Raw genomic sequence first — 23,252 nt, forward strand, 5'->3', positions numbered from 1 at the left:
CTATTCACAAAGCACATATAAAAACATTTTTAAACTGATCCCAGAAAACATTTATCAGTTACAGAGAAGGAGAAAGGAGAAGGGCACAACAGTCCTCTAATCTATCCATCTTACCTGATGGAGTGCTGATGGAGGGCCTCCTTTGTCTTTGGAGAAGAGGGAGAGAGAGAGAGCCAAGGAAAGACGGATGAGGAGAGAGTCGGACAGCGGCTTAAATATCACCTGTCCCCTCCTCCTCCCCTCTCTCACGCACGTACCACCATCCCTGCGTCTATTTCTCTATCGCTCTTTCCTCTCCCCACTCCCTTCCCGCCCTCTCTTCTCAGGTGCTCACACATGCAGACAGGGTGCTTAACCTCAGCATACAACATTATCATCAGGACAGATTAGACAACAGGCTTGCATGTTAGCATCAAAGTATTTTATTTTATTATGGGTCTTTACACAGTGGTTACATAAATATTATTAGCATAGCTTAGTGAAAACGATACAGCATTACGAGTGAAGGTGTAACATTGGTTCATTACTATGGCTTTTGGTGAGCATGGCAGTGGCTCTGTGGAGAACTTGTGTGCAAAAGCAAATTGTGTTGTGGTGGGATGATCTACCTGTAAACACTCTACTTCTGTCTATTTAATATAGTATACCACTGGAAAAGAGACCATCTCCTGGAAACAGAAAAGAAAATGTGTATCTGTGTATCCTGTACAAATCAGATTTGGGGTCAATTTGATTTAAATTTATCCAATTTACAAAATTGCTGTTTACTTTTGGTGAGGATTTTGTTGGAATAGGCCCCAACCCAACACAGCTAGCTCATGAATACAGTACAAAGTGCTAATAGATGAGACCTATGCACATAGCCGTGGGAAGTAGTTTGGGGGTGGGGGTGCTGCAAATTATTACAATATATTTTTTTTTAAATGTGTCTGCGCTGAAGACGTCTATAGCCTATTGGTCCGCTTAATACAGGACTAGTAAAGGCCCAGTTACGTTTGTGAAAGTATTTGATTGTACCAGCATTTGTAACTTGAGTCTGATAATTATCTGTACAACAAAGAATATAAAAATACTTGCTTGATATATGTTTTCCAGTTTCTTGAAATACAAATGCAACTTATTTCTATGTGAAAACTGAAATGGTCTATTTATTCCTTTTTCCTTTTAGTAGACGCTCTTATCCAGAGCCATTTACAATAGTGAGTGCATACATTTTCTAACTTTTTCGTACCTATCCCCCATGGAAAACAAACCCACAACCCTAGCATTGCAAGGGCCATGCTCTACCAACTGAGCCACATGATCAAATTACATCATCACAATCTACTTGATGACTCAATATGCTCAATTACTGTATTGTACATTTTTTATCTTCATGGTGATGGAAAGTCTACAGGTACAAACCTAGATGACCAGCCTATGTACAATGCAGTAATGTACATTTACACTAAGTGGTTTGTAAGGGTGGTAAATTAACACTGACTAAAAAGTGTTATTTGATCAAGAAAAATATTTAATTTGTGGGTGCTTTGTGTCTTTACCCATAACTTTGCACCTTTTGATGTAAATGTTTGAGGACAGGGTTTTTTCTTTCTAGATTCCATTAAATGATAATCGCAGAGGAAGGGACAGGGCAACAACTCTTACAATTCCAACTATTGAATCCTGCAAGATACGGTTCTTAATTAAACCTTTTTTTGCCAAAGCAGAGACGCTGATTTTTGTTGTTGTTGCCTGCACTACATGGGTATATATTGGTCCACTAATACCAGTAAAGGCCAAGTGCACTATTTTTGTTAAAAAATAAATAAATATAATTATTATATTATATATTTTTAAATTCTGATTTTTCAGGGGATGCTGCAGCACCCTCAGTACCCCTAATTCCTGCGGCTATGTCTATGCACACACTGCAGCACTACCAGGAGATGTAGCATGATGCTAACTGTAGAGGGTGCTAGTGAGTGGCATGGTTTTTCACCACAGGAGGTTGATGGCACCTTAATTGTGGAGAACAGGCTCGTGGTAATGGCTGGAGCCGAATAAGTGGAATGGTATCAAATACGTCAAACACATGGTTTCCAATCGCTCTATTCCAGATATTATTATGAGCCGTCCTCCCCTCAGCAGCCTCCATTGTTTTTTACATAGTCGAGACAGACAACCGTAAAGTAATGTCGCTGTGTGTCACTGTAAAATACATTGGTTTAGAATATTATAGTACAAAATATGCTCTTTAACTAGGTTTAGAAAAAAAAGCATGTTCTGATGAGTAAAGAATGACAGATGAAACTTTGCTTTTCTAAGTTTTAATGAATCATGCAAGCAATACAGCATAGTAAGAGCAGAGCGCAAGAGTGTAGTAAAATGCATGGATAAGTAAAGGGAAGACTATTTTCAAGTGTCAAAGTGTGACATTTTGACCTCATTACAGGTCATTCTCACTAGTAGATTTTACATCATCTCTATTTCACTGAAGGTTTGAAGCTCAACCTGTCATAATAAACAAACTATGTATTTATATAGTGTCTTCAGAAAGTATTCACACCCCTTGACTATTTCCACATTTTGTTGTGCTACAGCCTGCATTTAAAATGGATTCAATTGACATTTTGTGTCACTGGCATACACACAATACCACATAATGTCAAAGTGGAATTATGTTTTGACACATTTCTACAAATGAATTAATCCAGGTGTGCAAAGGAGACTTACCCAGAAAGACTCACAGTTGTAATTGCTGCCAAAGGTGATTCTAACATGTATTGACTAAGGGGTGTGAATTCTTATATAAATTAGATTTCTGTATTTAATTTTCAATACATTTGCAAACATTTCTAAAAACATGTTTTCCCTTTGTCATTATGGGGTATTGTGTGTAGATGGGTGATTTTGAATTCAGGCTGTAACACAACAAAATGTGAAATAAGTTTCTGAAGGCACTGTATATCTCCATGTCCTGGTCGGTGGGGCTATGTGGTTGCATGTATGATGCAACATTAGCTTTTTCTGATGATTGTATTATTAATGATGCGACAATTTACAAATCATTAAACTACAATTAACACATTGTCTGTGTACATCTCACACATAATTGCTAGTGTGTAAATAACCTGTGTGTTGGGCTGTACAGTACAACCCCTGTGTTCCCTTAAAGTAAGTGTCCAGGGTTGCCAGATTTCTCTGAAATATGACCTATCATTAATTACAATATCAGTGTAATAGTTTTCTTTCCCAGAAATGGTAACAAAGTATATTAAAAAGCGGCTTTTCTGTGTTTGAGTGGTGTGGACATATTACGGATTGTTAAAAATATTCATAAAAAGTCATGCAAAAACAGCTTTCTACCACTCCCTTCTGGTCAGCTCAGCCATTGAGCCAATGTGACTCATGTTAAATGAGGAAATATATGCCTTGGCCACAAATAGTAATTCATGCTTTGGCCACAAAACAAGAATAGGACGAGTCAACAACATTATTTGGGTATGAGTTTTTAAAAGGGAGATTTTCACTGGACAGTTATTTTAAGGCTTCCAAAACTCGTTAGTGGTCCAAATCCAAACATACATAATAAAATAGTATCATATTACATGCAAGTTATACAATTCAAGCCATTAGAATGGCTGGAGTAATAATAGTTATAATATCAAATAATAGTAGCTGTTTTATCAATAAAAGGTAGTAATATTAACAAAATAGTATATAGCAAACAATAGTCACATGCTGTGTAACACTACTGGGTTAAGGGGTAAAGCAGTTTACAGACCTGGGTTCAAATACTATTTGAAATCATTTGCCAAGATTTCCTTGCTTAATGGACCAATAGAATAGTCAAAAAACTGCAAACCCTGTCCATCTGGCACTCCAGGCAGGCTAGACCAAACACTGAAAGTATTTAAAAGAGTTCAAATAGTATTTGAACCCAGGTCTGACAGTTTCAGTGGAACTCAGGATCTTCAGATGAGTCACAGATAGCTATCAGTAATCAAGTAACTCTTGTGTTGGTTTTTGTCCAAGGATGTGGCCACTATGGTTAAGGCAATGGTTTTAAGCCATGGCTAAGTCAATGGTTTTAAGCACTGGGAAATAGTTGCAGGTCAAACAGGGTTTCTCAACACAGAGAACAGGGATGTGACCAGGTAACGCAGCAAACCTGATTGTAGCAGAACCAGGAAGAAAACAAAAACAACAAAAATATAATAAAAAGAAAAAGATTCCAAAAGGGTGTCACCATAGTAGTATCCTGATTGGTTCCAGGTCGAACCCTTTTGGCCCTCTGTGGAAAGGGTTCTACATGGAACCCAAAAAGGGTTCTTCAAAGGGTTCTTCTATAGGGACAACAGAAGAACCCTTTTAGGTTATAGATTCTAAGGGTGTAGAAAAAATACCTGCACAATACCTAAACAAGGGTCAAGTTTCTGTTGTCAGGTGTGATGTCTCCAACAGGCTATAAGAGCCCCTTTTCTTAACGTTTGGATGTCTGTTTTTTTCCCTTTCCTCCTGGTTCTGGTCCCAGTGGATTGGGTTGCATAGAGAAACGGCTTGGGCCCAATCTCAAGGGCCCCTAAGGGCCGTCCAGGGTCAGCGGCCTGCTGCTTGAGGGCTATTTTGGGCTCCCTTGGGGCCACAAGGGTCCCCTGGTGTTAATTCCATCCTGGGCCCCTTAATTATTTACTAGAAGGCCATTATTAGGACACACCACACCTGATCTTCCAGCTCCAAATCCATGGCTATTGGCTAGCTAGTAGCGGAGAGGAGTCCATAAACTCTAGATGCTGCCCTGCTTGGATCTTCCAGAAAATGAGATAGACAAAGCAAAGACAGAGAAAGAGAGAAAGACTAGTCTGAACTAAGTAAGAACCCCAGCAACCCAGCAACACTCTGTAAGTGTTACATCAACACTTATTGGTGTAAAAGAATCCCAGTGTTGGTTTTAATAAGCAGTGTTAAACCGAAACCAAGCACATCATTATCATATTTCCCAGCATGCTTTATTGCAGGTAGAGTTTTAGAATTGTTTCAATAAACCCACCAGTAAAAAGTTTGGACACACCTACTCATTCAAGGGTTTTTCTAGATTTTTACTCTTTTTAATTTGTAGAGTAATAGTGAAGACATCAAAACTATGAAATAACACATATGGAATCATGTAGTAAACAAAAAAGTTTTAAACAAATCAAAATATATTTTATATTTGAGATTCTTCAAAGTAGCAACCCTTTACCTTGATGACAGCTTTGCACAGTCTTGGTATTCTCTCAGCCAGCTTCATGAGGTAGTCACCTGGAATGCATTTCAATTAACAGGTGTGCCTTGTTAAAAGTCAATATGTGGAATTTCTTTCTTTCTTAATGCGTTTGAGCCAATAATTTGTGTTGTGACAAGGTAGGGGTGGTATACAGAAGATATCCCTATTTGGTAAAAGACCAATCTATAATATGGCAAGAACAGCTCAAATAAGCAAAGAGAAATGACAGTCCATCATTACTTTAAGACATGACGGTCAGTCAATCCAGAAAATGTTAAGAACTTTGAGTTTATTCAAGTGCAGTCGCAAAGACCATCAAGCGCTATGATGAAACTGGCTCTCATGAGGACCACCACAGGAAAGGAAGACCCAGAGTTACCTCTGCTGCAGAGGATAAGTGCATTAGAGTTAACTGCACCTCAGATTGCAGCCCAAATAAATACTTCACAGAGTTCAAGTAACAGACACGTCTCAACATCAACTGTTCAGAGGAGATTGTGAATCAGGCCTTCATGGTCAAATTGCTGCAAAGAAACCACTACTAAAGGACACCAATAATAAGAAGAGACTTGCTTGGGCCAAGAAACATGAGCAATGGACATTAGACTGGTGGAAATCTGTCCTTTGGTCGGATTAGTCCAAATTTGAGATTTTTGGTTCCAACCACCGTGTCTTTGTGAGACGCAGAGTAGGTGAACTGATGATCTCTGTATGTGTAGTTCCCACCGTGAAGCATGGAGGAGGAGGTGTGATGGTGCTTTTCTGGTGACACTGTCAGTGATTTATTTAGAATTCAAGGCACACTGATCCAGCATGGCTACCACAGCATTCTGCAGTGATATGCCATCCCATCTAGTTTGTGCTTAGTGGGACTATCATTTGTTTTTCAGCAGTCTGTGTAAGGGCTATTTGACCAAGAAGGAGAGTGATGGAGTGCTGCATGAGATGACCTGGCCTCCACAATCCCCTGACCTCAACCCAATTGAGATGGTTTGGGATGAGTTGGACCGCAGAGTGAAGGAAAAGCAGCCAACAAGTGCTCAGCATATGTTGGGACTCCTTCAAGACTGTTGGAAAAGCATTCCAGGTGACTACCTCATGAAGCTGGTTGAGAGAATGTCAAGGGTGTCTAAAACTGTCATCAAGGCCAAGGGTGGCTACTTTGAAGAATCTAAAATATAACATATATTTTGATTTGTTTAACACTTTTTTGATTACTACATGATTGCATATGTGTTATTTCATAGTTTCGATGTCTTCACTATTATTCAACAATGTAGAAAATAGTACAAATCAAGAAAAACCCTGGAATGAGTAGGTGTGTTCAAACTTTTGACTGGTACTGTATATGTTTTTTGCATGTAATACAATCTGTTACTTGGGACTCTCGCACCTGTTACTGAAATGGTTGTTCCAGTTAAGATGGTTTAGGTAGGGCCTCCTGAGTGGCACAGTGGTCTAAGGCATCGCAGTGCTAGCTGTGCCACGTGAGATCCTGGTTCAAGTCCAGGCTCTGTCGCAGCTGGCCGCGACCGGGAGATCCATGGGGCAGCGTCATCCGGGTTAGGGGAGGGTTTGGCTGTTTGTCCCATTGTGCACTAGTGACTCCTGTGGTGGGCTAGGCACAGTGCACAGTTGCCAGGTGTACGGCATTTCCTCTGACACATTGGTGTGGCGGACAGCTTGGCTGGGTTGTGTTTTGGACCTTCGCCTCTCCCGAGTCCGTACGGGAGTTGTAGCGATGGGACAAGATTGTAACTACCAATTGGATACCATGAAATTGGGGAGAAAAAGGAATAAAAAAAGATGGTTTAGGTAGTCTCATATCTTAATCTTCTCAACCCAGCAGTCAATCTGAATGAAAGTTGCAGGTGAATAAAAATCCCAAATGTTTGACATCCCCTGATGTGGCCTGTAAACCATGAGTTTCAGGTTACTGTATTAGGGTAAAACTAAGGCCTTATGAAATACATGTTGCATTGTGTTAAATAATTCAATTTTAATTAGCACATATTCACTTAGGATCTCACTTGGTGAAGGCCACAGGACTTAAAATTCATGAATGCAACAAGCATATTTCTGTCACCAACAAATACAGTCATGGGTGGTAACTCTACACTTCACTTGAAAGGCAAGGCACTCTGGGAAATATGCAAATAAGGCTTTACACTAAGCAGTGTGTTAATTCAACATTGAAAACTGTGGACCGTATAGACACTGGACCAGTGTTAAATGTAACACTGTCAGTGTTGATTTAACACTAGAGAATTTGCTGTGTAGAATATGTAATGCATCCATGCATCAGTGCTTACTTGCATCATGCAAAGCCATTAAGCCAAGCAACCTTCTCAGAGGAACAAGTTGAAATGGCCTGACTTGACTGTACATTGTGGAATGTACTGTAGTATAGTTTTGCATTACGTCATTGTAGATATGCAAAGGGAGAGAGAAGGAATGCAAATATAACTACATTTAGTATTGCATCATACAATGACACACATAGTGGCATGTGTGTCAGTGTATGTCAAGGTCATTGAGTTCTCCATGTGTGGAAATGTGCCAACATTTCAGAGGGTGTGTCAAAATGTCACATGTCAATGAATGGCAGAATGTATTAAATATCCATATAATGAGCTATAGTGTGCTATATAGTGGGAAGTATATCAACATATACAGCATGTACTGCTGTAATGTAAGTAATTATAGTGTAATGTCTGTTTGTAATACTAAGTATACTGTATATCAAGAAAGTATGTATTGGGGTTTATAGTATGTTGCAGTGTGTACTAGTGTATTTTAGTACCAAATACTGGGTGTATGTATGTGTGTATGAAAATAAATGTGTTATTGTGGGGTTCCAACATATACTGTAATGTTGTGTGGTATTATTGCAGCACACCTGTTTGAAGGGTGGGTTGTATAGTGTACTGTAGTGTGTATTAGGGTAGTGTGGTGTATATCAGTTTGGTGTTGGTGTGTATTGTAATGTCCGGACAGGACCGGTGGTAAACTCCTATGACGCCTCCTCTATCTTCTCCCCGACTGCTGCTGGCTCCTCCACCTTTTCCGCCTCTTCCACCTTTTCTGCCACTTCGACTTTCTCTTCCTCTATAGCTGTGGCTGCCTCTGGCTCTGCCAATGCCTCCTCTGGCTGTGCCTCTGCTTCTGCCTTCTCTTCCTCTATGTCTGCTGGCGTACTCCCGATCTCCGGTGCGGTGGCAGCGCTCTCGGCTGGCGTCTCCAAGGCGGCGGTACATTGCACACTCAGGGAGGTTGCCAGGTAGCCCACCAGGTTCATGTACTCCTCGAAGTTGACTTTACCGTCCTGGTTGGCGTCCAGGCCCTGTCGCATTTTCTTCACCGCCTCGGAGCTGTCCGTATCCTGGGTGCAGAGTAGATACAGAGACGGGCAGACATGACTCAGAGGCGACGCCAGCAGAGGTGACCTCAGTAGTAACTGACCCCTTACATCACAAGGCGCAGTACTATTTTGTGCAGCATGATTAATAGACATACCTTGATTTAACCCAGTTTAAGAATTTATTAATTTTAGGTGCAACCCACCCTATTTTATATGTTAGTCTCAAGGTCATCAGACTGCTAAACAGCCATCACCAGCACATCAGAGGCAGCTGCCTATAGACATAGATTAGGAATCACTGGCCACTTTTAGAAATGGATCACTAGCCACTTTAACAATGTTTCCGTCTCATATGTATAAAATGCACTCCACACTATTCTACGGTATCTTAGTCCCTTTTAAATTGTGTTTACATATTGCATCACCCATTTCAAATGTATATACTGTATTGTATTCTATACTACACCTCTGACTGTTAAACAGCATCTCCAGCACATCAGAGGCTGCTGCCTATAGACATAGATTAGGAATCACTGGCCACTTTAAGAAAATGAAACACAAGCCACTTTAATAATGTCTCCATATCTTACATTACTCATCTCATATGTATAAACTGTACTCTATTCTATGGTATCTTAGTGACTTGAATTGTGTGTAAATATTGCATCACCCATTTCATATGTATAAACTGTATTCTATACTATGCCACTGTATCTTAGTCCAATGCTGCTCTGACATACATGTATATATATTCTTAATCCATTCCTTACTTAGATGTACAGTTGAAGTCGGAAGTTTACATACACTTAGGTTGGAGTCATTAAACCTCGTTTTTCAACCACTCCACAAATTTCTTGTTAACAAACTATGGTTTTGGTAAGTCGGTTAGGATATCTACTTTGTGCATGACACAAGTAATTTTTCCAACCATTGTTTACAGACAGATTATTTCACTTATAATTCACTGCATCACAATTTCAGTGGGTGAGAAGTTTACATACACTAGGTTGACTGTGCCTTTAAACTGCTTGGAAAATTCCAGAAAATGATGTCATGGCTTTAGAAGCTTCTGATAGGCTCATTGACATCATTTGAGTCAATTGGAGGTGTACCTGTGGATGTATTTCAAGGTCTACCTTCAAACTCAGTGCCTCTTTGCTTGACATCATGGGAAAATCAAAAGAAATCAGCTAAGACATCAGAAAAGAAATTGTAGACCTCCACAAGTCCAACACTCTAACCACTAGGCTACCTGACGCCCCGACTATGTAAGACCTATTTAGGGAAAAAGGGCATTCTGTCTATAACGGAGTGCCCAGCACAGTCACCGGATCTCAATCCTATTGAGTTGTTATGGGAGCAGCTTGAACGTATGGTACGTAAGAAGTGCCCATCAAGCCAATCCAATTTATGGAAGGTGCTTCAGGAAGCATGGGGTGAAATCTCTTCAGATTACCTCAACAAACTGGAATGCCAAAGGTCTACAAAGCTGTATTGCTGAAAATGGAGGATTCTTTGACGAAAGCAAAGTTAAGAACACAATTATTATTTCAATTAAAAATCATTATGTATAACCTTGTCAACGTCTTGACTATATTCCCTATTCATTTTGCAACTCATTTAATTTATGTTTTCATGGAAAACAAGGACAGTTCTAAGTGACCCCAAACTTTTGAACAGTGGTGTATATAACATTTTATTGGTTGCAAGAAGAGTCACAAGCTTGATGTGGTCATTGGAATATGGGACCAAATACTAAACATTTGACTACTTTATTCATAAGAATCTTTAGGCGGTGTCAATAATTTTGACCCCTACCTTTTTGAGAAAACATTTTATTACTTGTTAAACAAAATCTCTTTCTCTGAGCAATTGAATTAGTATAAATAATATAGCTCAGCATATAATAATATAGCTAGGTTTTGAATTACTTATTTTATATAGTCATTATTGGTCCTCTTTATCAAGGGTGACAATAATTTCGGACCACCACTGTATGTGTGTATTTCGGAGGGGTTAGGCTAAAGCAGACATACAATTGACGAATAAAGTGATATTAAGCTTAACAAATATAGCTCAGTCAAAGAGTTCAGAAAGGTGTAGTATTTATAGCTGGTGAGTGTGGAGGCTGCTGTCTAACTGACCATCATGATGTTATGGAGTTGGCTCTTCACCAGCTTCTGGAAGTCATTCCCTCCCAAACTCTCCTTCCCCTTGGCTGACTTCTGGAAGACACCAACTATAGTCTGAATGGCCGACTCCATGACTGCTCTCTCTGCCCAGAGAAAGAAGGGTAGGGTGTGGTAAGATTTTTTTGGACAAGGTGGTTGGAGAGAGAGAGAGAGAGAGAGAGAGAGAGAATTTTATTTGTCACATGTGCCGAATACCTTAGTGAAATGCTTACTTACAAGCCCTTAGAAATAATTAAAGAGCAGCAGTAAAATAACAATAGCGAGGCTATATACAGGGAGTACTGGTACAGAGTCAATGTGCGGAGGCACCGGTTAGTCGTGGTAATCGAGAAAATATGTACATGTAGGTAGAGTTATTAAAGTGACTATGCATAGATAATAACAGAGAGTAGCAGCAGCGTAAAGGGGGGGGGGCAATGCAAATAGTCTGGGTAGCCCTTTGATTATGTTCAGGAGTCTTATGGCTTGGGGGTAGAAGCAGTTTAGAAGCCTCTTGGACCTAGACTTGGCGCTCCGGTACCACTTGCCATGCAGTAGCAGAGAGAACAGCCTATGACTAGGGTGGCTGGAGTCTTTGACAATGTTTATGGCCTTCCTCTGACACCGCCTGGTATAGAGGTCTTGGATGGCAGGAAGCTTGTCCCCAGTGATGTACTGGGCCATACGCACTACCCTCTGTAGTGCCTTGCGGTCAGAGACCGAGCAGTTGCCTTACCAGGCAGTGATGCAACCTGTCAGGATGCTCTTGATGTTGCAGCTGTAGAACCTTTTGAGGATCTGAGGACCCATGCCAAATCTTTTCAGTCTCCTGAGGGGGAATAGGTTTTGTCGTGCCCTCTTCACAGCTGTCTTGGTGTGTTTGGACCATGTTTGTTTGTTAGTGATGTGGAATCTAAAGAACTTGAAGCTCTCAACCTGCTCCACTACAGCCCCGTCGATGAGAATGGGGGCATGCGCAGTCCTCATTTTCCTGTAGTCCACAATCATCTCCTTTGTCTTGATCACATTGAGGGAGAGTTTATTGTCCTGGCACCACATGGTCACGTCTCTGACCTCCTCCCTATAGGCTGTCTAGTCATTGTCGACGATCAGGCCTACCACTGTTGTTTCATCTGCAAACTTAACAATGGTGTTGGAGTCGTGCCTGGCAGTGCAGTCATGAGTGAACAGGGAGTACAGGAGGGGACTGAGCACGCACCCCTAAGTGGCCCCCGTGTTCAGGATCAGCGTGGCGGATGTGTTATTACCTACCCTTACCACCTGGGGGCGGCCCAACAGGAAGTTCAGGATAGAGTTGCAGAGGGAGTTGTTTAGTCCCAGGGTCCTTAGGTTAGTAATGAGTTTTGAGGGCACTTTGGTGTTGAACGCTGAGCTGTAGTCAATGATTAGCATTCTCACATAGGTGTTCCTTTTGTCCAGGTGTGAAGAGGCAGTGTGGAGTGCAATAGAGATTGCATCATCTGTGGACGTGTTGGGGCGGTATGCAAATTGGAGAGGGTCTAGGGTTTCTGGGATAACGGTGTTGATGTGAGCCATGACCAGCCTTTCAAAGCATTTCATGGCTACAGACGTGAGTGCTACGGGTCGGTAGTCATTTAGGCAGGTTACCTTAGTGTTCTTGTGCACAGGGACATTACATTACATTTAAGTCATTTAGCAGACGCTCTTATCCAGAGCGACTTACAAATTGGTGCATTCACCTTATGATATCCAGTGGAACAACCACTTTACAATAGCGCATCTAAATCTTTTAAGGGGGGGGGGGTTAGAAGGATTACTTTATCGTATCCCAGGTATTCCTTAAAGAGGGGGCGGTTTCAGGTGTCTCCGGAAGGTGGTGATTGACTCCGCTATCCTGGCGTCGTGAGGGAGCTTGTTCCACCATTGGGGTGCCAGAGCAGCGAACAGTTTTGACTGGGCTGAGCGGGAACTGTGCTTCCTCAGAGGTAGGGAGGCGAGCAGGCCAGAGGTGGATGAACGCAGTGCCCTTGTTTGGGTGTAGGGCCTGATCAGAGCCTGAAGGTACGGAGGTGCCGTTCCCCTCACAGCTCCGTAGGCAAGCACCATGGTCTTGTAGCGGATGCGAGCTTCAACTGGAAGCCAGTGGAGAGAGCGGAGGAGCGGGGTGACGTGAGAGAACTTGGGAAGGTTGAACACCAGACGGGCTGCGGCGTTCTGGATGAGTTGTAGGGGTTTAATGGCACAGGCAGGGAGCCCAGCCAACAGCGAGTTGCAGTTGCGAGTTGCAACTGCAGAACTGCCAGTTGCGAGTTGCAGAGATGACAAGTGCCTGGATTAGGACCTGCGCCGCTTCCTGTGTGAGGCAGGGTCGTACTCTGCGACTGTTGTAGAGCATGAACCTACAGGATCGGGTCACCGCCTTGATGTTGAAATAATGTGTTTTTGGAGAATGTGGGCATCGATCCCACTACCTCTCGCATGCTAAGCAAGCACTCTACCATTTGAGCTAATTCCCCAGGGACTATGTTGGTCTGCTTGAAACATGTTGGTATTAGAGACTCAGACAGGGAAAGGTTGAAAATGTCAGTGAAGACACTTACCAATTGGTCAGAGCATGTTCAGAGTACACGTCCTGGTAATCCGTCTGGCCCTGCGGCCTTGTGAATGTTGACCTGTGTAAAGGTCTTACTCACATTGGCTGCGGAGAGCGGCGAGACTGTGATCACACAGTCATCCGGAACAGCTGATGCTCTCATGCATGTTTCAGTGTTACTCGCCTTGAAGCAAGCATAGAAGTAATTTAGCTCGTCTGGTAGGCTCATGTCACTGGGCAGCTCTCGGCTGTGCATCTCTTTGTAGTCTGTAATAGTTTGCAAGCTCTTCCACATCCGACGAGCGTCTGAGCCGGTGTAGCACAATTTGATCTTATTCCAGTATTGCCGCTTTGACTGTTTGATGGTTCGTCAGAGGGCATAGCGTGATTTCTTAAAAGCGTCCGGGTTCGAGTCCCGCTCCTTGAAAGCGGCAGCTCTACCCTTTAGCTCAGTGCGGATGTTGCCTGTAATCCATGGTTTCTGGTTGGGGTATGTCACTGTAAGGCCGACGTCATTGATGCAATTATTGATGAAGCCAGTGACTGATGTGGTGTACTCCTCAATGCCATCGGAAGAATCCCGGAACATATTCCAGTCTGTGCTAGCAAAACAGTCCTGTAGCTTAGCATCTGCTTCATCTGACCACTTTTTTGTTGACCGAGTCACTGGTGCTTCCTGTTGTCTTTTTTGCTTGTTAAGCAGGAATCGGGAGGATAGAATTATGGTCAGATTTGCCAAATGGAGGGCGAGGGAGAGCTTTGTACGCGTCTCTGTGTGTTTTTTTCTCTCCTCTGGTTGCACATTTAACATGCTGGTTGATATTAGGTAAAATTGAATTAAGTTTCATCCAGTGCATTCGGAAAGTATTCCCCTCGACTTTTTCCACATTTTGTTACGTTACAGCCTTATTCTACAATGGATTTTATCGATTTTTCCCTTATCACATTTACATACGTTTTTACTCAGTACTTTGTTGAAGCACCTTTGGCAGCGATTACAGCCTTGAGTCTTCTTGGGTATGACGCTATAAGTTGGCACACCTGCATTTAGGGAGTTTCTCCCATTCTTCTCTCCAGATCCTCTCAAGTTCTGTCAGGTTGGATGGGAGCGTTGCGGCACAGCTATTTTCAGGTCTCTCCAGAAATGTTTGATCGGGTTCAATTCCGGGCTCTGGCTGGGCCACTCAAGGACATTCAGAGACTTGTCCTGAAGCCACTCCTGCATTGTCTTGGCTGTGTGCTTAAGGTCGTTGTGCTGTTGGAAGGTAAACCTTCACCCCAGTCCGAGGTCCTGAGCGATATAGAGCAGGTTTTCATCAAGGATATCTCTGTACCTTGCTCCGTTCATCCTTCCCTCGATCCTGACTAGTCTCCCAGTCTCTGCCACTGAAAAACATCCCTAGAGCATGATGCTGCAACCACCATGCTTCACCGTAGGGATGGTGCCAGGTTTCCTCCAGACGTGCTTCTTGACATTCAGGCCAAAGAGTTCAATCTTGGTTTTATCAGACCAGAGAATCTTGTTTCTCATGGTCTGAGAGTCATTTAGGTGCTTTTTGGCAAACTCCAAGCGGGCTGTAATATGCCTTTTACTGAGGAGTGGCTTCCGTCTGGCCACTCTACCATAATTCCTGATTGGTGGACGGCTGCAGAGATGGTTGTCCTTCTGGAAGGTTCTCCCATATCCACAGAGGAACTCTGGAGGTCTGTCAGAGTGACCATCGGGTTCTTGTTCACCTCCCTGACCAAGGCCCTTCTCCCACGATTGCTCAGTTTGGCCGGGCGGCCAGCTCTAGGAAGAGGCTTGGTGGTTCCAAACTTCTTCCATTTAAGAATGATGGAGGCCACTGTGATCTTGGGGACCTTCAACGCTGCAGACATTTTTTGGTACCCTTCCCCAGATATGCGCCTCGACACAATCCTGTCTCAGAGCTCTACGGACAATTCCTTCGACATCATGGTTTGGTTTTTGCTCTGACATGCACTGTCAATTGTGGGACCTTATATAGACCAAATCATGTCCAATCAATTGAATTTACCACAGGTGGACTCCAATCAAGTTGTAGAAACATCTCAAGGATGATCAATGGAAACGGGATGCACCTGATCTCAATTTCGAATTTCAAATTTGTATTTTTAATACATGGCAAACATTTGAAAAACCTGTTTTCGCTTTGCCATTATGGGACATTGTGTGCAGATTGATGAGGAACATTTTTTATTTATATTTTAGAGTAAGGCTGTAACGTAATAAAATGTGGAAAAAGGGTAGGGGTCTGAATACTTTCTGAATGCACTGTAATTATTTTCGTGACAATCTAATTTAAGGAGACAAAGATAGGTACCACAGTGGAAAAAGAAACAATGAATCTCCTTGAGATATACAAAGGCTTGTCGTTTCAGGTGTTGAGTCTGGAACTCCTTGGTAGGATAGGGTAGGTAGGCGACAGACAGGCGATGCGCGATAAACTAAGAAGGTGAGAGAGAGTCTGACTGAGAGACAAGCGGCGATGCACAATGGAAGTTCTGATCTTTGATAGGTCATCTGATCTACTGAAGCCACCACACGGCCAGGGCTTCAGATTACCTCAGGGATTACCTGCCTGCTCTCAACCTTTTTCTAGCTCTCTCTTGCGATCTCTCTCTTTCTTTGTCTCTCTCTCGCTTCCTCTATCTCTCTTTTTCATTCTTTATCTGTCTCGCTCTGTCTCTTTTATCTCTCTCTCTATCTCTGTTGCCTACTCACACCCTTATTATGGACAGCACACACTCTCATGTGAATTCAAAAGGCATTTCAAAATTTTGTGAGGGACAGACATTTTACATAGTGAATATGTTAGTGTGTGTGTGTGTGTATGTGTGTGTGTGCGTGCATGCGTGTTTGTGTGTGCTGTATGCCCCTGAGTTTAAATATGAGTAATACGGTTGTATGTACAGTACCAGTCAAAAGTTTGGACACACCTACTCATTCAAGCATTTTTGTTCATCTTTACTATTTTCTACACTGTAGAATAATAGTGAAGGCATCAAAATTATGAAATAACACATATGGAATCATGTAGTAACCAAAAAAGTGTTAAACTAATCAAAATATATTTAAAATGTAATATTCATCAAAGTGGCCACCCTTTGCCTTGACAACAGCTTTGCACACGCTTGGCATTATCTCAACCAGCTTCACCTGGAATGCTTTTCCAACAGTCTTGAAGGAGTTCCCACATATGCTGAGCACTTGTTGGGTGCTTTTCCTTCACTCTGCAGTCCAACTCATCCCAAACCATCTCAACTGAGTTGAGGTCGGGTGATTGTGGAGGCCAGGTCACCTGATGCAGCACTCCATCACTCACCTTCTTGGTCAAGTAGCCCTTACACAGCCTGGAGGTGTGTTGGGTCATTGTCCTGTTGAAAAACAAATGATAGTCCACTAAACGCAAACCAGATGTGATGGCGTATTGCTGCAGAATGCTGTGGTAGCCATGCTGGTTAAGTGTGCCTTGAATTCAAAATAAATTACAGACAGTGTCACCAGCAAAGCACCCCCACACCATCACACCTCCTCCTCCATGCTTCACGGTGGCAACCACACATGCGGCGGTCATCAGTTCACCTACTCTGAGTCTCACAAAGACACAGCGGTTGGAAGAAAATATTTCAAATTTGGACTCATCAGACCAAAGGGCAGATTTCCACCGGTCTAATGTAAATTTGCTTGTGTTTCTTGGTCCAAGCAAGTCTCTTCTTATTGGTGTCCTTTAGTAGTGGTTTCTTTGCAGCAATTCGACCATGAAGGCCTGAACAGTTGTTGAGATGTGTCTGTTACTTGAACTTTGTGAAGCATTTATTTGGGCTGCAATCGGAGGTGCAGTTAACTCTAATGAACTTATCCTCTGCAGCAGAGGTAACGCTGGGTCTTCCTTTCCTGTGGCGGTCCTCATGAGAGCCAGTTTCATCATATAGCTTGATGGTTTTTGCGACTGCACTTGAAGAAACTTTCAAAGTTCTTGACATTTTCTGGATTGACTGACCGTCATGTCTTAAAGCAATGATGGACTGTCGTTGCTCTTAGCTTTTTTGAGCTGTTCTTGCCATAATATGGACTTGGTCTTTTACCAAATAGGGCTATCTTCTGTATACCACCCCTACCTTGCCAAAACACAAGTGATTGTCTCAAACGCATTAAGAAGGAAAGAAATTCCACAAATAAACTTTTAATAAGGCACACCTGTTAATTGAAATACATTCCAGGTGACTACCTAATGAAGCTGGTTGGGAGAACGCCGAGAGTGTGCAAAGCTGTCATCAAGGCAAAGGGTGGCTAATTTGAAGAATCTAAAATCTAAAATATATTTAGAATTGTTTAACACTTTTTTGGTTACTACATGATTCCATGTTTTATTTCATAGTTTTGATGTCTTCACTATTATTCTACAATGTAGAAAATTGTCAAAATAAAGAAAACCCCTGGAATGAGTAGGTGTTTCCAAACTTTCGACAGGTACTGCATGTAATATAGGCCATGAGTGTAGGACTGATTGCATGAGATATGCGTGATGTGTCCTATTACTCACAATAGACAGCTGTATGTGTAAGATTGCCCTCACACTGAGCACAAAATACAATGCATGCCAGTGAGTGACACATCCATGCAGGAATTTCATAAATCTTTGTCAGTGGAGATCAGTTAAACAGGATAGGAATTTACAGGCCAACTCTGCTCCAAGCTAGTTTGCCCCAAAGCGGTGAACAGAGATATTAAGTTGACCAACCTCACTCGTTTGTCAACTTATTTAAATGTAGCACACAAAGTACACACAAATGCCAAGAAAAAGCATACACTGTAAAGGGGTTACTGTGAATTTGACAGTAGTTTACAGGCAGCTCAGTGGCAAGTGAAAATCTGTATTTGATATTACAGTACACCTACTGTAATATAGATACGGTATCAAAGAAAGTCCTGTGCAATGATACACAGTACAATAAAGTAAAATTCACTGTATTATACTGGAAAAAAGTAAATGCTACCGTAATCGGAATGAATGAGTGGATGAATTAAATGTATTTTACTGTAAATACACGGGATGTGTGCAAGCAGATTAGATCCTAAGTGTTTACACATTACAGTATATTACTGAATATTTGGTGTTTAATTTCACTTGCACTTCTAGAGGTCTTAAGGAGCTCCTTTAGCACCTCGGACTCAGTGACTGCCTGCAGGGAGAAACTTTGTAGCAGGGCAGGGGAATAAGATGGAGAAGCGTCGGGGCTAGTCGCATTAGAAGGGGTGGGAGATGAGGAAATGTTGGACGGGCAAGGAGGCATGGCTGAGTAAAATAGGAATCCTGACTTAATGAAGTGGTGATTAAAGAGCTCAGCCATGTGCTTCTTGTTACAGTGTACCTTATAGCTTTTTACAATAGACTTTTGCTTGTTAAATCTGTTTTTGGAAATCTGAGGGGGCTTTTGAGAAGGTAAATAAATCTGCCATCGTAAAGAAACATGTCACACTTCCGCACCCCCTCATCACCTTCTTCTCCCCTCTCTTCCAACCCCTCCTTCTCCTAGTGCAATCACCACATCCACAGGCTACAGGCAATTAGGAGACATGTATATTAGCCTAATTATGCTGAGAAAGAACGAGGGCAGCATATTAAAAGCTACACTTTCATTGTCCACTCTGACAAGCTCCAAGACTTACTGTCAACCGCAACCGGTACTAAGTTTGACCCTGTGGTTCTAACACTCTTTACTGTTGCTAAATCTACATTAACACCATACATTGATTGATACCAACTACCGAAGAGACATGTGTTATTATGTGGTTGTATATAGGCCTACCATATATGTGATTGAAAAGAGGCAACTGATAAGGGGATGTTGGCCTACATGAACCACAATGACCCGTCATTCCCTGGTAATCCTCAAACTCTTTACAACAAAACCCACAGATACTATTCTTGCATTGCCATTTCTGTCCTATTCTTACATGTATTATTTACTTGGTGGCCTGGCTGCAACCTGGCTATGCCTTCTCACAGTCAGGGTCAGTGACAGTCAACCTCATCTCCAAACTAATGAACACAGGGCTTCTATTACTTAGCCAACGTCACAAGGACAGCTCTGACCCCACCTCAGTTCCGACACACACCAACTATTATGTCGAGCAAAGGCCAAAAAACAACTCAGCAAATAATTAAATATAGGCACCCAGAGGTTTTCCGTTTCACTCCAGAGCCCAAAGTAGATTGAGTGTTGCCTTTCCAAATGGGCGAATGTGATACAGTACGTGCTCTGAGTAATGACAATACTACCGCTCGTGTGGCATGAAATATTAAGAGAGGAACAAGTTAGGTTGTGGCTATATACTTTAGCTAAAATGCAAAAAGTTGTCTGTGATGAGATTCAAACTCGCAAGGGTGGTTGAGTGGACGTATAACGCAAAGGTCTAGCAACCCAAAGGTCACAGACAACTTTAGCATTCTAGCTAATTAGCAACTTTTCAATTACTTACTACTTTTTAGATACTTTGCTACTACTTAGCATGTTAGATAACCCTTCCCCTAACTCTAATCTTAACCCTTTTAGCTAACCCTTCCCCTAACCTTAACCTTTTTAGCTAACCCTTCCCCTAGCCTAACCTTAATAACCCTTTAACCTAACTCCTAAACTAACCCTAACCCATAGCCTAGCTAACATTAGCCAGCTAGTTAACGTTAGCCACCTAGCTAGAATTCGTAACATTTGATACGTTTTGAAAAATTTTAACATATTGTACGTTTTGCAAATTCGCAACATATAATACGTATTATAATTCGTAACATATCATACAAAATGGGTGATGTACATCCACAATTAATAGATACCATAGATACCACCGTAACATATCATACTAAATGGACGTCTCGCATTTATGTACAAAACAAAACGAAATGCTCTGAGACCAGGTTGATTGGATTGGCAGCAAGTCTTAAACCTTTAATTACAGTAAAATACTGTGAAATACATATGCTTCCCCTCAACTATTTTAATGGATCCATTAATTCATTCCGATTACGGTAGCATTTACTTTTTTACAGTTTAATAGTCATGTACTGTGTGTCATTAAAGTGCTTGCTTTGATACCATATTACAGTAGGTGTACTGTACTGTAATATGAAATACAGAATTTGACTTGCCATCGAGCTGCCTGGTAACCCCTTTACAGTGTAGGTTTAATATGTTCTTTAGATAGTCAATACATTTTAGGCCAGTTGTACAAACCAAACAGGCTCATATTGCTCATGGTAGGCTAGATGATCGATCCGTTTTACAAAAGAGGCACACTTATCGGCTATTTTTGGTATGAGAGTGCACACGCTATGACTGATCAATAATGATCAAGAATTACTATGCGTTTATGATAAATAATGCAACATTGACATGTAGTTAAATCGTTTTTTGCCCTTTAAAATCGAACGTTATCTGTTATTTGTTACTTTAAAAAAAAAACAGTATTTCTTGAAGTCTCCGACAGCTTCGTCATTGGCACTGTCCCTTAGAGCATATACGTTTCATGAGACAGTTCCTGCAAGGGTGTATCTAAAACGTGGCATAAGCGTTATGATTTAAGCACGTTTACAGTGCAAAACCTTTTCAATAAAGCATGAACAAAATATGTAACTCACCATATACTTCCTACAGGGCAAGCAAACAGTTCAAATGTGCCCAATTTTGTGTTTATTTTCCCGTCTATGTCCTCTGTTTGAGAACCCCCCAAAAACGTGCCAAACTAGGGCAGTAGAATCTCTTCCGTGATTTAGTTTTTTCTTAAACTTTTTCCCCTGACAAGTCAAAGGGCGTGTACCTGGGAGAGTGCGAAAGTGGGGAATGTGGAAGAGAGTCGTAAAACAACTTTTATATGAGTGGGTAAAAATGTATATCAACCTTGGAACTTATTTCCTCTCTATTCTATTATCTTTAGCATGTGGTGCTAGTTTATGTCCTCTGATTTGCATTGTTCCAGGCCAATAATTCGAGTATGAGGGATATTCGGATTAATAGAAGGCTGGGAGGATGAGACAGGGAGAGATTTGAGTGTTGAGTTGCTTTTAACCCTTTATATCCAAAATGAACTGCCAGTTTTATTTTATGAAATTAACACAAGTTTAGATTTACATCTAGATCACACCAACACTATCATTCCACAAAATGGTACGCAGCATCATCTGGATATGTGTGTAACAAAACTTCAACATTCACCCTCTGCTACCATTTCTGTCACGCCTTCGACGCATATAGTTTGATGCATACTTTTGATAAATCCTACATATGCACCACACAGAACGCACTGAAATGTTCTCTGCAATGCAACGCTGCAAGGCAAATGCAGCGTTTCATTGGAAATTAATGTACTTCTGGTGTACGAAAACGCAAAGCACTGTGGTTGTGATTGAGGCATAAGGTTAATGTGTGGACAGTAGTGATCTTTACCCCTCTCATACACCCAGAATCAAGTCAAGCAAGTGGTAACTGCCTTAGGAGGATAGCCAGACCACTACAGGACCACTGCAGTGAAATGCATGTGCTCTTTCTCTCTATCTCACACACACACACAACCTTTGATCCCACTTAGAAGTCTAGTCCTGCCCAATCTCTCGCCCTGAGGGAGTGTCACACTGTTTGTCATTGTTTGTCGGTGCTGACAGTGATTTGTCAGCTGTCACGCCCACACTGGCACCTTGTGTTTAATTAGGATATAAAGTCCACAGTCTGATGCTCAGTATCAAAATTGCACTGGAAACATCTAATTCCCCATATAGTGCACTATTTTTGACCATTCACTAAACAAACAAAATGTATATGTAATTAAACAATAGAGTACATGGACTGGAAAGCAACTTTCCTGTATCCAATGTATTGTTGTTGACCTAGAATAAAACGTAGACTGGTAATGGGGAGACAGAGATGGTAGTTAGCAGCAGGGATGTAGACTGCACTTACATCACTGTGTAACGATTGGAAAGGCAGCTTTGTATAGGCATTATGAACCCCTATGGAACAGGATCGCTGTAACTCATGTAATTGTGGGAGCAGTATAGTGTTACTATCCAATTATGCTATTAAATAAAGGTTGTAATACACCACACTAAATGAGAGGATGTACAAAAGGGTGGTGGACAGGGGCGGCCTGGGACCAGAAATCCCCCCCCCCCCCGGCATTTCCAACGAGCAGGCCCATTTCTCCCCCTCTAGGCCTCCAATCCACCATTTAGACAGGCCCACTGAGCTAAAGATGGACCAGCTAATCTGGCATTTTCCAGAATTGCCCTATGGCCAGTCCGTCTCTGAGTAATGGATGTCAGTGAACCAAAAATAGACAGAAGGCAGAAGGAGAGTTAAGACAATGGATCCTTTTATTCAAAGGAGCCTGCTTTAGAAAATGATCAACTGAAGAAGAATTGTGCATGTCATTTCAGATAAAAAGCTTGCCACACATAGATGCACATAGAGGATCATTTAATTGCACATTGATACACATTCAACAGAATCCCACACATTGTTTTTATTGGCTAAAAGCCCCCTTGCTTGTTGGCAAGTTTTCCAATCAGCTGCCAGAACTCCAGAAATGTCAGCTCCCTGTCGTTGTTGTCATCCAACGAACCCATGAGCTGCTGGATCACGCCTGCGTCGCTGGTATTCTGCAGGCAATCAGAGAGGAAAGAGGGGACAGTGACCCATTCAGGCCCAGACTGGGTTAGCAATGAGCTGCATGGAAAGGCTACTCTGCCATCTAATGGTCAAGAATACTACAGTACTATAGATCATATGGCACTGAGTCTGAGTTCGACAAACTTTGGTTGCAGTGTCATTTTGCAGAATAAAATCGAAGGTTTATGCCAGAGCAAATATCATTGATTGCGT

At 41.9% G+C, this 23,252-nt stretch overlaps 1 protein-coding gene across 1 annotated transcript; it reads right to left on the minus strand.

The window, feature by feature from the left end:
• Positions 1-404: 404 nt before the first annotated feature.
• On the minus strand, positions 405-21,206 carry s100u (S100 calcium binding protein U). The gene is made up of 3 exons (XM_082970308.1): positions 21,017-21,206; positions 10,754-10,884; positions 405-8,630 (listed from the first exon to the last, which is right to left on the minus strand). Exons 2-3 carry the CDS (start codon positions 10,871-10,873, stop codon positions 8,262-8,264), a joined length of 489 nt encoding a protein of 162 aa, XP_082826434.1. The 5' UTR covers positions 10,874-10,884; positions 21,017-21,206; the 3' UTR covers positions 405-8,261.
• Between the last annotated feature and the right edge of the window lie 2,046 nt (positions 21,207-23,252).

This window comes from Salmo salar, chromosome 27 (assembly GCF_965601325.2).
Source record: "Salmo salar chromosome 27, fSalSal1, whole genome shotgun sequence".
Lineage (NCBI taxonomy): Eukaryota > Metazoa > Chordata > Actinopteri > Salmoniformes > Salmonidae > Salmo > Salmo salar.